Raw genomic sequence first — 16,451 nt, 5'->3', positions numbered from 1 at the left:
GATAGAGACAGTTCTCCTCAATTAGTTTAGACGAGAAAAACATTCTATTTGCGTCACAAAATTGTGCACATTTCAATCGACATTAGCATATTAAAAACTGAATAAAAATACACACTCCGAAAATGTTCATGGCAAAGATCTGGAATACGCAGATTTTGTCATTTGAACGAGCACGGGTTAGATGGAATTTTTGAGTTTATAATTTATTTGATCGTCATAGCATGGCGTGATGAAGGAAACTGTGTTTATCTACTTAATTATAAAGGAGGTAGAGTGCTGCCAAAGTGATTGACTATAAACTCCAGATAACGCAAAACAAGGTGCTCTTGAAGGGAGGGTGCTTATACAGATTTGCAGGAAAAGTAGACAAAAAAGCTTACTTGAAACTTCAGGCACTCTTGCGCGGAGGAATTGGTATTTTTTTAGAAAACCTTTATTATCTCGATATATGCAGGAAAAGGAGAAATACCACCGACTGGTCTCGACCATGCAGGGCCTTCATCAAGGCACACTGATGAGGAGAGGAGTGCCTGAAGTTTCAAGTAAGCTGACTTTTTTTGGCTACTTTCCCTGCAAATGTGTTTATCTACAATTGAATTATTCAGATCGTGGGCAGACTTAAGTTAAACTATCAGTACTAGTCAGTTAAATAATGTGTGTAATAGAACACACCTTGCCACACCATATTGCCACTCTCTCTCTCTCTACCAAAATATAACATAAGCTGTGTTTTCCATTTGATTTGTCAGTTGTTGTGCATATTGTGTTTTTGTTTTGTCTGATCAACTTTATTACATAGTGGATGCAATGCATTTTAATACAATTTTGGACCCGGCTCTGCATTCTCTTGACTTTTTTTAATTAATTTTTTTTTTTTTTAAGTGCCCTGAACTTATGTCCCCCTCACATTACTTTTGTAATGTAAGCGGGACATTAGCAGTAAGATTACATGAATTCTAGGGTGAGTTTTTCCCTATATCCTCATGCTAAAATCTACTGTAAATCCACATTTTAAAGCTGATATTTAAAAAAATTTCTTCACAGGGGGGCATGCCCCTAGGAGGGACCCTTTCTCACCCCTGATCAGTTTGCAGGTCTGTTTACGGTAAGAAGAAATTTCAGGATTTTTACGATAGGCTATTGCTTGTGTCGAAAGTGCTGCGATAGATCTACTCAGGAGCCACATCTGTCCAAAATGTTAACAACTCAGGCAGTTTTCACAGTCGGGAAAAATCTTATGACAACGTGGTCATTTAGCTAACTTAGCTAGCTAGGTAACCCAGATACTTCCTTTGTGACATTTAGGGATAATGTCAAGGACGAAAGGTAAAAGCCAAAAAACCGTAGACAGTTTTTTAAATGTTTAAATCTGCCCAGCATTCCAAGGCTTGTTGTTAGATTCAGTAGCCAATCAGGACTTGAATACAAGTTATTGTAGAGTGCAAAAACTTTGATATTATTGATTTCCTTTGTTGTTGTTGAAAACGCAGCATTCCAAGACTGTACATTGTTGTCAGATTCTGATTCTGACTCTGCTATGCTGTAAATAGTTGTTAATTTTTTTAAACGTGTGTTGAATAAATGACTTATTTATAATAACATTCACATTACGTAGTCATATTTTCAAACCTCCAGTCAGCTTTTAGCATTGACATAATGTAGGGCCCTATGGAATCTATGTTATAGCTTTTTTAAATTCTCAATTCCGCGATTCCATCCGTTGTGGTATATTGCCCAGCCCAGTGACATCACAAATGGGGGCAGTTCATGTCAAGTACAATGGCAGTTATATGACAAATCACAGACTAAGAGGCAGCTGGTCTGAGCCAATGGAGAGGCTTGTTGCTCACAGGTGACTTACCCACAGAGTTGAGGGAGGAGCCACTGGAGGGAGAGATCTGGAGCAGTCGCGGGTCGATGAAGGGGGTGAAGGAGGACGAGGACTTGTGTTTCTGCAGAGTGTTACTGGCAGACTGGGTCTACAACACAGGAGCCAGGGTAAGAGTGACTGTCTCCACCCGCAACCTTTCACCCACAACCATTCACCTGCAACCATTCACCAGCAACCATTCACCTGAAACCATTCACCCGCAACCTCTCACCTGCTACCATTCACCTGCAACCATTCACTTGCTACCATTCACCCGCAACCTTTCACCCGTAACCATTCACCCGCAACCATTCCCCAGTCCTTTGGCCTGTGTCTATTCACCAGTCTCTGTATCTGCAATCATTCACTTGTCCCAGTGCCTATGTCCATTCAAGCTCCCCTATAACCATTCTCCTGTGAAAACTGAACTATATCTACCTGTTACCATGAACTGTGTGCTTGTGTGTGTGTGTGTATGTATCTGTCACCATGAACTGCTCTCCATCTGAAACCATAAATCATAAACATTAAAATATATATCTGCACACTCACCCTTTCATTCTGCTCACTCACCCTTTCATTCTGCACACTTACCCTTTCATTCTGCACACTAACCCTTTCATTCTGCATGCCCACCCTTTCATTCTGCACACTAACCCTTTCATTCTGCACACTCACTCTTTCATTCTGCACACTCACACCTTTCATTCTGCACGCTCACCCTTTCATTCAGCACGCTCACCCTTTCATTCTGCACGCTAACCCTCATTCTGCACACTAACCCTTTCATTCTGCATGCTCACCCTTCCATTCTGATTGCTCACCCTTTCATTCTGCACGCTCACCCTTTCATTCTGCATGCTCACCCTTTCATTCTGCATTCTCACCCTTTCATTCTGCATGCTCACCCTTTCATTCTGCACGCTCACCCTTTCATTCTGCACGCTCACCCTTTCATTCTGCACACTAACTCTTTCATTCTGCACACTCACCCTTTCATTCTGCATGCTCACTCTTTCATTCTCAATTATTATTCATACACACAAATGTTATCTTCTCCATTCAGTGATCAGAGACACTGTAATTGTAAAAATAAAATTAAAAAGTACAATAAATATATATCATGCTCTGTATTTTTATTATCTGTGTTAAGCTACGACAACGGACATACTTGTTAACGCTCATACTTGTTCTTACACGAAGCCTGAGCACAAACAGATATTCACATTCTCTCTCCCTCTCTCTCACACACACACACAAATAAAATGTAGGTCATTGAGGCATAAGAGCTCTGCACTCAGTCACAGGATGAGTTCTGCAGACCGAGCTGACCACAAGCCTGATACAGAGAGAGAGAGTGACAAGTGTTTTCTGGAACTCTGTGCTTCCTGTACCATTTAGGGTCCTTCCTGTTCATAATGAACACACTCTAAAGCTCCTCCTAAATAGCACATCCATACAATCAGAAATATTAATAACATATCCATATAATTATAAATCATAGTGAAGTAGACACAAAACAAATGAAAACAGCCTATGCTACCCTTACAAGTTACAAACATCTCTTACTTGGTCTGTACATAGCCTTATTTCTCTGTATTCAAATGAGATTTCCCAGAATTCAACTCACAACAGTGACAGAAAAGCGAAGAGGTGTACACTGAGTTCTGAAACACGCAGATAGCTGTGATTAAAACCATAAAACTCATTGAAAAGTACAGTTTTGAAGATGAGACAACAGCACAAGTGTGAAGGAATAGAATGGGAAGAAACAAGGACAAAATAAAGAATAGAAAATGAAGAAAGACAATATGAAAAAAATGTAGAACTCAGAAAGAAAGTTGTTTAATACAGCCCATTGGAAACTTGACTGCATATTTAAAGCAGCCCCAGTTCTCTCTTGTGGTCCTGTGAGTGACCAACATGCTGAATAAGCCACGGCTCTAATTTATGCAACTAACCATTTTCTTTAAGAGCAGAAAGAGGAATAAAATAAAGGAGGATTATGGGAGTAAAACTAAAACCATCTCTTCAAAAGGAAAATAGAGACGTGGGGAATGGTGACCAGCTCACCTGCTTATGTTTTACACACCAATCTGTGAAAACATTTTCTGCAAAATGTTTCCCCAAATTTTTCTCCAAAAACACTCAGTCACAGCTGTGACCACGTCAACAGCGCCCCCTGGTGATTTAGTGGGGTGAGGAGAACCTTATGTTTCCAGCAAAGTCAGCAAAGTCAGATGCTTCACTTCCGTTTCATAATCCACCAGCCTGGCTATTCCCCATAGGACTTCATTGTCCATTTTTCATTAAACAAATGAAAACCCCTCAAAATCACTTCAACAGAGAAGCCTCTGGGTAAGGTCACTGTGAGAGGACTGCGTAACCAATGGAGACGCTCAATCGACTGGCTGTTTAGCAATGTAGGGGGCATATCATGGCAACTTAACCATCTAGATGCCTAGGAATCTAGAAACAATCAGATAACGAGACTGGTTGTGGTTCAGCCAATCATTAATGACTGAAATGGTGGGGCAGTGGGGCGGGAGCGGGATTGGGGGCAGTGATCCGGAACGTTCTGTCTGGATGCTAATGGGAGGAGCAGCTAATAAGGAATGAGAGTGTGCCCATCAGCAGTGCCTCCTGGGCACTAGGGGGCGCTGGCAAGTAGAGACAGCAGCAGGCAGAGGAGACAGCCAGCCAGAGGAGGGCAGCACACATACCTGGAGGGCAGGGAGCTGGTCCAGGGGGGTGTGGGGGGGCGCGGAGGGGCTCATCTGGATGGATGAAGGGGAGGTGGTGTTGGAGGAGGAGGGCGAGGAGGAGGAGGAAGAGGGAGAGTGGCTTTGCTGGATGAGATCAGGCAAATGGTGAACACGGCCGGCAAAGCCGCTGCTCTCCTGCTGGGCGTGGCCAGGACGCTTTGCCCCGCCCTCACTCTGCAAGCAAGAACACACCTGGGCTAGGGGCTACAGAACGCATACACACCTGGGCTAGGGGCTACAGAACACACACACACCTGGGCTACGAGAACACACCTGGGCTAGGGGCAAGAACACACCCAGGCTAGGGGCCGCAGAACACACACACACAGGGCTATGGGCTACAGAACACACACACACACACACACACACACACACCTGGGCTAGGGGCTACAGAACACACACACACCTGGGCTAGGGGCAAGAACACACCTGGGCTAGGGGCTACAGAACACACACACACCTGGACTAGGGGCACACACCTGGGCTAGGGGCAAGAACACACACACACCTGGGCTAGGGGCACACACCTGGGCTAGGGGCAAGAACACACACACCTGGGCTAGGGGCTACAGAACACACACACGCCTGGGCTAGGGGCTACAGAACACACACACGCCTGGGCTAGGGGTAAGAACACACACACCTGGGCTAGGGGTTACAGAACACACATGCACCTGGGCTAGGGGTTACAGAACACACACGCACCTGGGCTAGGGGCAAGAACACACACACCTGGGCTAGGGGCTACAGAACACACACACACCTGGGCTAGGGGCAAGAACACACCTGGGCTAGGGGCTACAGAACACACACACACCTGGACTAGGGGCACACACCTGGGCTAGGGGCAAGAACACACACACACCTGGGCTAGGGGCACACACCTGGGCTAGGGGCAAGAACACACACACCTGGGCTAGGGGCTACAGAACACACACACGCCTGGGCTAGGGGCTACAGAACACACACACGCCTGGGCTAGGGGTAAGAACACACACACCTGGGCTAGGGGCTACAGAACACACACACCTGGGCTAGGGGCTACAGAACACACACACCTGGGCTAGGGGCAAGAACACACACACCTGGGCTAGGGGCTACAGAACACACACACACCTAGGCTAGGGGCAAGAACACACACACACCTGGGCTAGGGCCTACAGAACATTACATTACATTACAGGCATTTAGCAGACGCTCTTATCCTGAGCGACTTACACAACTTTATTTACATAGCATTTTACATTATATCCATTTATACAGCTGGATATATACTGAAGCAATGCAGGTTAAGTACCGTGCTCAAGGGTACAACGGCAGTGTCCTTACCCGGGAATCGAACCTGCGACCTTTCGGTTACAAGCCCAGTTCCTTACCCACTGTGCTACACTCCGGCTACAGAACACACACACACACCTGGACTAGGGGCACACACCTGGGCTAGGAGCTACAGAACACACACACACCTGGGCTAGGGGCAAGAACACACACGCACCTGGGCTAGGGGTTACAGAACACACACGCACCTGGGCTAGGGGTTACAGAACACACATGCACCTGGGCTAGGGGTTACAGAACACACACGCACCTGGGCTAGGGGCAAGAACACACACACCTGGGCTAGGGGCTACAGAACACACACACCTGGGCTAGGGGCAAGAACACACACACCTGGGCTAGAAGCAAGAACACACTCACCTGGGCTAGGGGCAAGAACACACACACACCTGGGCTAGGGGCTACAGAACACACACACACCTAGGCTAGGGGCTACAGAACACACACACACCTAGGCTAGGGGCAAGAACACACACACACCTGGGCTAGGGCCTACAGAACACACATACCTGGGCTAGGGGCTACAAAACACACACACACCTGGGCTAGGGGCAAGAACACACACGCACCTGGGCTAGGGGTTACAGAACACACACGCACCTGGGCTAGGGGTTACAGAACACACACACACCTGGGCTAGGGGCAAGAACACACACACCTGGGCTAGGGGCTACAGAACACACACACCTGGGCTAGAAGCAAGAACACACACACCTGGGCTAGAAGCAAGAACACACTCACCTGGGCTAGGGGCAAGAACACACACACACACCTGGGCTAGGGGCTACAGAACACACACACCTGGGCTAGGGGCAAGAACATGCACACACCTGGGATAGGGGCTACAGAACACACATACCTGGGCTAGGGGCTATAGAACACACACACCTGGGCTAGGGGCAAGAACACACACGCACACCTGGGCTAGGGGCAAGAACACACACGCACACCTGGGCTAGGGGCTTTGTGGGGGGGGGGGGGGGGGGGTGGCTTAGGCAATTGTACGCTGCTGGGAGGGGACCCTTAAAGTCCACTGAGGCAAGGAGGGGAGATAGATATATGCTTTACCTGTTAGGGCAATATGCAGTTGGGTCACACTGAATCACATGAAAACTGTTTGAGCCAGGGGTGGGTTAAGCACTCATCTCCTCCTTTTCTTATCTCTCAACCCATCAGGGGGCTTTCCCCACACCACTTCTCCTCCAGGGCGAGTCCCAACGCTTAAGCATAGTTTCTATATTAGTTCTTCCACCAAAAAATACCTGCTCTTCAAAACTCTCCAGGACGCTTACTAACATAAGCTAAAACGATTGGAACAGGCTCAGAGAACCTTCACAGAAACTGTTCAAAAAGGGTCAGAGAACCTTCACAGAAACTGTTAATTCCCTGACCAGGGACAAGGTGACCAAATATGAGGCTCTTCAGCGGAATGGCTCTGTGTTCCGATGAGCAGAGTCAGGGACTCACAGGCTCCTGTTCCCTGGACACAACTGCAGCGTTCTCCCGCCGGGTACCACAGGGTCCTACTGCCCGTCAGCTGCACACGGGCACCACATGACCGGTTTGGACAGGAATGTCCTGTTTTCACAGTATGTGTACAAGTCTGTTATGTGGTCCCAACCGGACAGCAGACATATCTGGTCTGTATAAGTGATTGAAATTTGACTGCTAGTTTGTAATTCATTTCTTCTGTACGATTATATTTAATTTAATATTTTACTTATTAGTGAAGGCTACTGCTAAAGGATTGATTGTATTAATTGCATAATGTTTTGTATCAGAAAAATGATTTCCTAAAAGTAGAAAATGTAGCTTCTGAGTTTTCTTCCTAAAAAGCACCACACCTTTGATATCTCAGACCTCTGAGCCAAACCACAGATTACAATCCCACTGAGATCAGGGACAAAATAAAGAAACGAAAACCAAAAAAAAGCAATATGAACACAGAATCTACTTCAGAACAGAAGGGGATGAGTGGATAAACAACCACAGTTCACAGCGGAAGAAACAGGAAATGGAAGTTTTCTCCTCCTACTGTTCCTTCCTGTTACCTGTCTGACGATTAAAGTGCCATCTTTGCAGGGCGTGGAGGCGGGGTCGCTCTCCGCCTCGTCATGAGGGGACTCAGACTCCCCGTTACTCAGCTTCGAGGACCTGGGGAGGGACATGTTAGTGAGGCTCATATTACACCCAAATTTCAATCAGAGTCTATATAAATATACACACACACACACACAACCTCACACGCTTACACACGCACATGTACACACATTCACACACAAAAAAAAAACCCCTTTTTTTCCTTGTCACTTGTTACATGTTGCCCCATCCCTGCACTTCTTGGTAAATTGTATTTGTCCTAATACTCTAGCTTAATCTTCTGCCTAGTTTGGCTTTGCAGATGTTAGACCAGGATAGTGTTCATTGTTCTCAGCTAGAAATAGCTGTACAAAATAAGTAATTGTACCTTACTGAACCCGTGTTCAGCAGTTGTCTACGATCATGAAAATGCACTTCTTGTACGTCGCTTTGGATAAAAGCGTCTGCCAAATGAATGTAATGTAATGTAATGTAACAAGAACACACACATGCTTACACGCTCACACTTACACACGCACACTCACACATTCACAAATTCACACACACGGGCACTCATGCACTCACAAACACACAAACACCAACACGGTATTCAGGTTAGGGGGAGAAAACAGTAGTCTTGAGCCCTGAAATGTCATTATTAAGCCACAGACTAACACTGTGACACATCAGAACAGGGGACCAACAGTTCTCTTGGTCCTGGATGAGCAGATTGGCTGAGATTACTAGCCCTTTCTGCTGGGTGACCTTCAGTTGGTTTCCCCTTCATTGATGGAAGTAAATGGGAGCGCATGATTGTGCAAAGCACTGATTAATATTTTATACAGAACTGTAAAGCTACAATATTTAGAAATTCAGCCATTTTGACACTTCCATTTCAGTACAGTACTGTGCTCAGCAGGTAAGAAGACTGCAGCAACGAATGCAGTAACAAAGCTGAATGTACAAATCATTCAGATGTCTGTTCTAGTGTACCATTATATACCTGGGCTACCAAATATTGGGCTGAAATGCTACATTTGGCTGCTGCTCTCCCAGAGGACTAGCACATGCATTTATGATTTGTCCACCCTGCAGGTGTTGGACTTCTCTGCTCAACATTCAATCCCCGGTGGGTTGCACCAGACAGTGAGCGAGGTCAGGGGTCACATACACAGCCCGGGAGTCCTCAGGCCCAGAGGTAGACTCATCTCCCCCCTCTTGGTCCACATCTTCATCCTCCTCGTCGGTGGTCCCCGACTCTTCGCTAGAGGAAGAGTAGTCCGTCACCTTGTGGGGAGGCCGGACATCCTCAACCGCACGCAGCTCCTTCGCCAGTGCAGTGAGATCCTGAAGGGGTCAGAGGTCAAAGGTCAATTGTATTACAGGAAATGGGGCTGCACGTCAGCTACATCCATTCCAAGTGTTCAAGGCCGATGGAAAAGCACCTGCTTCCTGCTAAGCCAAACCCCAGGAAGTATCAACATCACACAGACACACTGGGCATTAGATCCAAGCACAGACACCCTGGGCAGCAGACCCATGCACAGACACACTGGGCAGCAGACCCAAGCACAGACACTCTGGGCAGCAGACCCAAGCACAGACACTCAGGGAAGCAGACCCAATCACAGACACACTGGGCAGTAGACCCAAGCACAGACACTTGGGGCAGTAGACCCAAGCACAGACACACTGGGCAGCAGACCCAAGCACAGACACTCTGGGCAGCAGACCCAAGCACAGACACTCTGGGCAGCAGACCCAAGCACAGACACACTGGGCAGTTGACCCAAGCACAGACACTCTGGGCAGTAGACCCAAGCACAGACACACTGGGCAGCAGACCCAAGCACAGACACTCTGGGCAGTAGACCCAAGCACAGACACTTGGGGCAGTAGACCCAAGCACAGACACACTGGGCAGTAGACCCAAGCACAGACACTCTGGGCAGCAGACCCAAACACAAACACTCGGGGCAGTAGACCCAAGCACAGACACTCGGGGAAGCAGACCCAAGCACAGACACACTGGGCAGTAGACCCAAGCACAGACACTCTGGGCAGTAGACCCAAGCACAGACAGTCGGGGCAGTAGACCCAAGCACAGACACACTGGGCAGTTGACCCAAGCACAGACACTCAGGGTAGCAGACTCAAGCACAGACACTCTGGGCAGCAGACCCAAGCACAGACACTCTGGGCAGCAGACCCAAGCACAGACACACTGGGCAGTAGACCCAAGCACAGACACACTGGGCAGTTGACCCAAGCACAGACACTCTGGGCAGCAGACTCAAACACAAACACTCGGGGCAGTAGACCAAAGCACAGACACTTGGGGGAGCAGACCCAAGCACAGACACACTGGGCAGTAGACCCAAGCACAGACACTCTGGGCAGTAGACCCAAGCACAGACAGTCGGGGCAGTAGACCCAAGCACAGACACACTGGGCAGTTGACCCAAGCACAGACACACTGGGCAGTAGACCCAAGCACAGACACTCTGGGCAGCAGACCCAAACACAAACACCGGGGCAGTAGACCCAAGCACAGACACTCGGGGAAGCAGACCCAAACACAGACACTCTGGGCAGTAGACCCAAGCACAGACACTCTGGGCAGCAGACCCAAACACAAACACTTGGGGCAGTAGACCCAAGCACAGACACTCGGGGAAGCAGACCCAAGCACAGACACACTGGGCAGTAGACCCAAGCACAAACACTCGGGGCAGTAGACCCAAGCACAGACACTTGAGGCAGTAGACCCAAGGACAGACACACTGGGCAGTAGACCCAAGCACAGACACTCTGGGCAGCAGACCTAAACACAAACACTCGGGGCAGTAGACCCAAGCACAGACACTCGGGGAAGCAGACCCAAGCACAGACACACTGGGCAGCAGACCCAAGCACAGACACACTGGGCAGCAGACCCAAACACAAACACTCGGGGCAGTAGACCCAAGCACAGACACACTGGGCAGCAGACCCAAGCACAGACACTCTGGGCAGTAGACCCAAGCACAGACACTTGGGGCAGTAGACCCAAGCACAGACACACTGGGCAGTAGACCCAAGCACAGACACTCTGGGCAGCAGACCCAAACACAAACACTCGGGGCAGTAGACCCAAGCACAGACACTCGGGGAAGCAGACCCAAGCACAGACACACTGGGCAGTAGACCCAAGCACAGACACTCTGGGCAGTAGACCCAAGCACAGACAGTCGGGGCAGTAGACCCAAGCACAGACACACTGGGCAGTTGACCCAAGCACAGACACTCAGGGTAGCAGACTCAAGCACAGACACTCTGGGCAGCAGACCCAAGCACAGACACTCTGGGCAGCAGACCCAAGCACAGACACACTGGGCAGTAGACCCAAGCACAGACACACTGGGCAGTTGACCCAAGCACAGACACTCTGGGCAGCAGACTCAAACACAAACACTCGGGGCAGTAGACCCAAGCACAGACACTTGGGGGAGCAGACCCAAGCACAGACACACTGGGCAGTAGACCCAAGCACAGACACTCTGGGCAGTAGACCCAAGCACAGACAGTCGGGGCAGTAGACCCAAGCACAGACACACTGGGCAGTTGACCCAAGCACAGACACACTGGGCAGTAGACCCAAGCACAGACACTCTGGGCAGCAGACCCAAACACAAACACCGGGGCAGTAGACCCAAGCACAGACACTCGGGGAAGCAGACCCAAACACAGACACACTGGGCAGTAGACCCAAGCACAGACACTCTGGGCAGCAGACCCAAACACAAACACTTGGGGCAGTAGACCCAAGCACAGACACTCGGGGAAGCAGACCCAAGCACAGACACACTGGGCAGTAGACCCAAGCACAAACACTCGGGGCAGTAGACCCAAGCACAGACACTTGGGGCAGTAGACCCAAGGACAGACACACTGGGCAGTAGACCCAAGCACAGACACTCTGGGCAGCAGACCTAAACACAAACACTCGGGGCAGTAGACCCAAGCACAGACACACTGGGCAGTAGACCCAAGCACAGACACACTGGGCAGCAGACCCAAACACAAACACTCGGGGCAGTAGACCCAAGCACAGACACTTGGGGCAGTTGACCCAAGCACAGACACACTGGGCAGTAGACCCAAGCACAGACACTCTGGGCAGCAGACCCAAACACAAACACTCGGGGCAGTAGACACAAGCACAGACACACTGGGCAGTAGACCCAAGCACAGACACTCTGGGCAGTAGACCCAAGCACAGACACTCAGGACGGGGAATTCCGCCAGTTCCCCAGCTGTTTCAGTTTTGACATTTCATGCTAACATGCTAACTTCGGCTAACTAACTTCCTAATTATATAATTCGACACTTGAGCTACATCTATTGATAAACACATGAAGGACTGTTTGTCTACTCTAAGAGTCTAATCTATGAGTCTAACCTATGACTCTAATCTGAGTCTAATCTATGAGTCTAACCTGAGTCAGATCTATGAGTGTAACCTCTGAGTCTATGAGTCTAATCACTCACTGCTGGCCGCGTCGGTCTCACAAAGTCCTTCTTCTCCTCTGGTTTTTTCCCAGCACTCTCTGGCCGCTGCAGGGGGGACCCCTCAGATTTGGAAGACGCTGGAAACAGATCGACCATTTACAGAGAGCTCAGGGTACGGTGGCAAGGGCAGAGCTGGTGTGTGAAAGACGTGTGTACATATATAGATATACATGTGTGAATGTGGGAATGCTTGAGTGTGCATATGCATAAAAATCTCTGGGTTTTTGCTCTTTTTCTGCAACTCTGTAAAGCATCTGTAAAAAGCGCCACAGAAATTAGACTGATTTAATTTGACTGGATTTGATTGGATACTCTGGACTCACAGCGAACACGGAATCTGTCCCCGGATCCTCCCTGGGAGTTACTGGACCCAGAGGAGCTGCCACTGCCCGGCCTGGAGGCCAACTTCTCCACCCGGTCCCAGAGGAGGCGTGGCTCTGCACTGCTGAGGGAGTGAGGGAGCGAGGGAGAGAGGGTGAGAGCGAGCGAGAGAAGGAGGGAGCGAGGGAGGGAGAGAACGAGAGAGGGAGGGAGCGAGCGAGGGAGAGAGGGTGGGAGGGAGAGAGGGTGAGAGCGAGCGAGAGAAGGAGGGAGCGAGCAAGGAAGGGAGTGAGGGAGGGAGAGAACGAGAGAGGGAGGGAACGAGTCATGTGCACACACACACCATCATGTGCACACACCCCGTTATGTTATGTGCGCACTAGGGGTGTACAGAGACGTCATTACCTCTATCTGTATCTGTATCTGTTCAACCCACAAAATTATCTGTATCTGTTCAACCAACAAAATTATCTGTATGTATCTGTTCAACCAACAAAATTATCTGTATCTGTTCAACCAACAAAATTATCTGTATCTGTTCAACCAACAAAATTATCTGTATGTATCTGTTCAACCAACAAAATTATCTGTATCTGTTCAACCAACAAAATTATCTGCATCTGTATCAAAGTTCGTTGGTGTGTGTGCCAGAGTTCCAGATACAGCTAGCAGCCGTACGTAACCCCGTCCCCCCCACTCTCTCTCTCTCTCTCTCTGCCCCTGTAACGTTAGATAGAGGCTATGAGAACTCGACATGGAGCTGACCTTTTTTTTCCCGAATCTGAATAATAACAAGCAACTTCGGGTAGAAGAAATATCTGTTTCCATCGCAGTATTTGTGCTTTCCTGAATACAGTATTCAGATTAGGATACATCCCTATTGCACACACTCCATTATGTGCACACACCTACATATCTCAAATTCTACACTCAATGCCCTCTGTGCATTTGCTACATGAAAACCAGTGGGTGTACCATAGCGACCGCACCTGCTGGCATTCCTCTGTCCGGCCTGGTTGCCTGGCTGTGCCCCACCCTGGAGGGGAGAGTCTCGGCGGGACAGGACAGGCGACCGGGACGTCGTCCTCACTGGAACCTTCCACACAAAAACAGACTGGGTGAGAGACCTGTCCCATAGCGGCACCAAGAGGGAACACCAGGACAGCACCCAAACACCCAGCAAGACCTCCAACACCCAGCAACACCCAGCAAGAACCCCAAACACCTGGTAAGACCCCCAACACCCAGCAACACCCCCACACCCAGCAAGACCCCCCCAACACCTGGTAACACCCCAAAACCCAGAAAGACCCCCAATCCACAACACCAATTCCAGCCCAATGGACACCCATCCCAGCGCAATAGCTCATAGACATATACAGCTCATATACATTTTAACCAAAATGAAATAATAAACAACACCAGCTTTTTTAGTTAAGCTAGTCCAGTTATCTTCTGATAAACCCATACTTTGCACTGTGAGTGTGAGTGTACGCGTCAGTGCATGCACGTGCATATGTGTGTGTGTCTGCGCATGTCTGTGTGTGTGTGTGTGCGCACGTGTATGTGTGTACACATGCGTGTGTGTGTGTATGTGTGTGTGTCTGTGTGAGTGTGTGTGCATGTGTTTGAGTGTGTATGTGTGTGTGTGTGTGTGCGCGTGTGTGTGTGTGTGTGTGTGTGTGTGTGTGTGTCTGTATGTCAGTGTCTGTGTGTATCTGTGTGTGTATCTGTAATGTCCGTTCCCATTTTGTGGTCTGACCAAGTAAAACTAGTTTCCTGGGGAGTTCCTGGAGGCGTGCAGTTTAACTGACTGTTTGTCTTAGAAGACGCTGTGTTTTGCATAAGGCCTCCATCTAATATGTTTGAATGTACAGTGCTTCGTAGTTGGGTATGAGATTTCAGTGTAGTGCAGAAATGTAATGGAAAGGCTCTGTCTGATTAAGGAAATCAAACATTTAATATTTTAAAGATTTAAATACCAGAAAAGACATTTACAGGTCACCATTTTAATGCTAAAAAGGTCAAACCACAGACATGTGAAGCTGTTTCACTGGTTCCTTTTTTCCGAAGTCGCAGAAAAACAACCCGGTTTCTGAGAAAGGAAGCGCCCCAAAGGCGTGGTAAAGCCGCACTCTAAGCAGCCTATCTTTTAGGGTTTCCATTTATTATAAGCAACTAGGCTATGAGATAGTCACAGGGAGTTCAGCTTGAGTTCACCAGGAAGCTTTGCTCTTACTGCTTCTGCAGAGTAACGGTCCCCAGAAGCACTGCTCTCACTGCTGCAGTGTGGAAGGTCCCCAGAAGCACTGCTCTCACTACTGCAGTGTGGAAGGTCCCCAGAAGCACTGCTCTCACTGCTGCAGTGTGGAAGGTCCCCAGAAGCACTTCTCTCACTGCTGCAGTGTGGAAGGTCCCCAGAAGCACTGCTCTCACTACTGCAGTGTGGAAGGTCCCCAGAAGCACTGCTCTCACTGCTGCAGTGTGGAAGGTCCCCAGAAGCACTTCTCTCACTGCTGCAGTGTGGAAGGTCCCCAGAAGCACTGCTCTCACTGCTGCAGTGTGGAAGGTCCCCAGAAGCACTGCTCTCACTGCTGCAGTGTGGAAGATCCCCAGAAGCACTGCTCTCACTGCTGCAGTGTGGAAGGTCCCCAGAAGCACTGCTCTCACTGCTGCAGTGTGGAAGGTCCCCAGAAGCACTGCTCTCACTGCTGCAGTGTGGAAGGTCCCCAGAAGCACCGCTCTCACTGCTGCAGTGTGGAAGGTCCCCAGAAGCACTGCTCTCACTGCTGCAGTGTGAAAGGTCCCCAGAAGCACTGCTCTCACTGCTGCTGCAGAGTGAAGGTCCCCAGAAGCACTGCTCTCACTGCTGCAGTGTGGAAGGTCCCCAGAAGCACTGCTCTCACTGCTGCAATGTGGAAGGACCCCAGAAGCACTGCTCTCACTGCTGCTGCAGAGTGAAGGTCCCCAGAAGCACTGCGCTCACTGCTGCAGTGTGGAAGGTCCCCAGAAGCAGGAGTGTTCAGGAACATTAGAGAGGCTAAGAGAGCTCGGGTCCGACGCCTTTCTCCCCTTCTCCAGTGGGCTCATGCACAGTAAATGGACCGGTGCCATTGCACAGGGCAAAAAGCAATACCAAGGCAAGTGGTGCGGGTTTCTACAGGGAGAGGGGCACCTCTCAATCAGACAATTGTGGCAAGCTGGGAGCAGTCCCCAGGGCATTGTGACATCACCCAGGGCACTGTGACATCACCCTGAGGGAGGGAGTTACCTCATGCTAAATATCTCTGCACAGACCAGTGCTGGGGCCTAAATGGGAAAAAAACGGCTTTTTAAAGGTTTTACTTCCTGCGCTCAGAAAAGACAAAAGGTCATCAAATCCAAGCGAAAAGCAGTGGGCCTCCAGGTAATTTACCTGAAAGAGAGAGTGCCCGAATGAAAGAGAGAGAAGAGAAAGAGTGACAATGCACAAATAGAGACAGGAAAAGATGGACAAAGAAACAGAGAGAGAGAGATCAGACGAGAGG

General features: G+C 49.1%; 1 protein-coding gene across 7 annotated transcripts in view; it reads right to left on the bottom strand.

The window, feature by feature from the left end:
- LOC118223116 (mitogen-activated protein kinase kinase kinase kinase 4-like) overlaps positions 1-16,451 on the bottom strand; it is a 62,867-nt gene that overhangs the window by 9,219 nt on the left and 37,197 nt on the right. For 2 of the 7 annotated variants that reach the window (XM_035409273.1, XM_035409274.1), the window contains exons 16-22: positions 13,914-14,020; positions 12,927-13,048; positions 12,583-12,680; positions 9,224-9,399; positions 8,025-8,127; positions 4,594-4,809; positions 1,862-1,979 (exon numbers count right to left, since the gene is read on the bottom strand). In XM_035409273.1, coding sequence (XP_035265164.1) covers positions 1,862-1,979; positions 4,594-4,809; positions 8,025-8,127; positions 9,224-9,399; positions 12,583-12,680; positions 12,927-13,048; positions 13,914-14,020 — 940 coding nt within the window. Of the gene's footprint in view, positions 1-1,861; positions 1,980-4,593; positions 4,810-8,024; positions 8,128-9,223; positions 9,400-12,582; positions 12,681-12,926; positions 13,049-13,913; positions 14,021-14,598; positions 16,234-16,451 lie in introns of those variants that run through there. The other 5 variants (XM_035409276.1, XM_035409277.1, XM_035409275.1 and 2 more) reach the window with 4 other exon arrangements.

This window comes from Anguilla anguilla, chromosome 3, assembly GCF_013347855.1.
Source record: "Anguilla anguilla isolate fAngAng1 chromosome 3, fAngAng1.pri, whole genome shotgun sequence".
Taxonomy (NCBI): Eukaryota; Metazoa; Chordata; class Actinopteri; order Anguilliformes; family Anguillidae; genus Anguilla; species Anguilla anguilla.
Note: the sequence above shows the minus strand (reverse complement) of the source record. Positions and strands in the feature narration are given on the sequence as shown.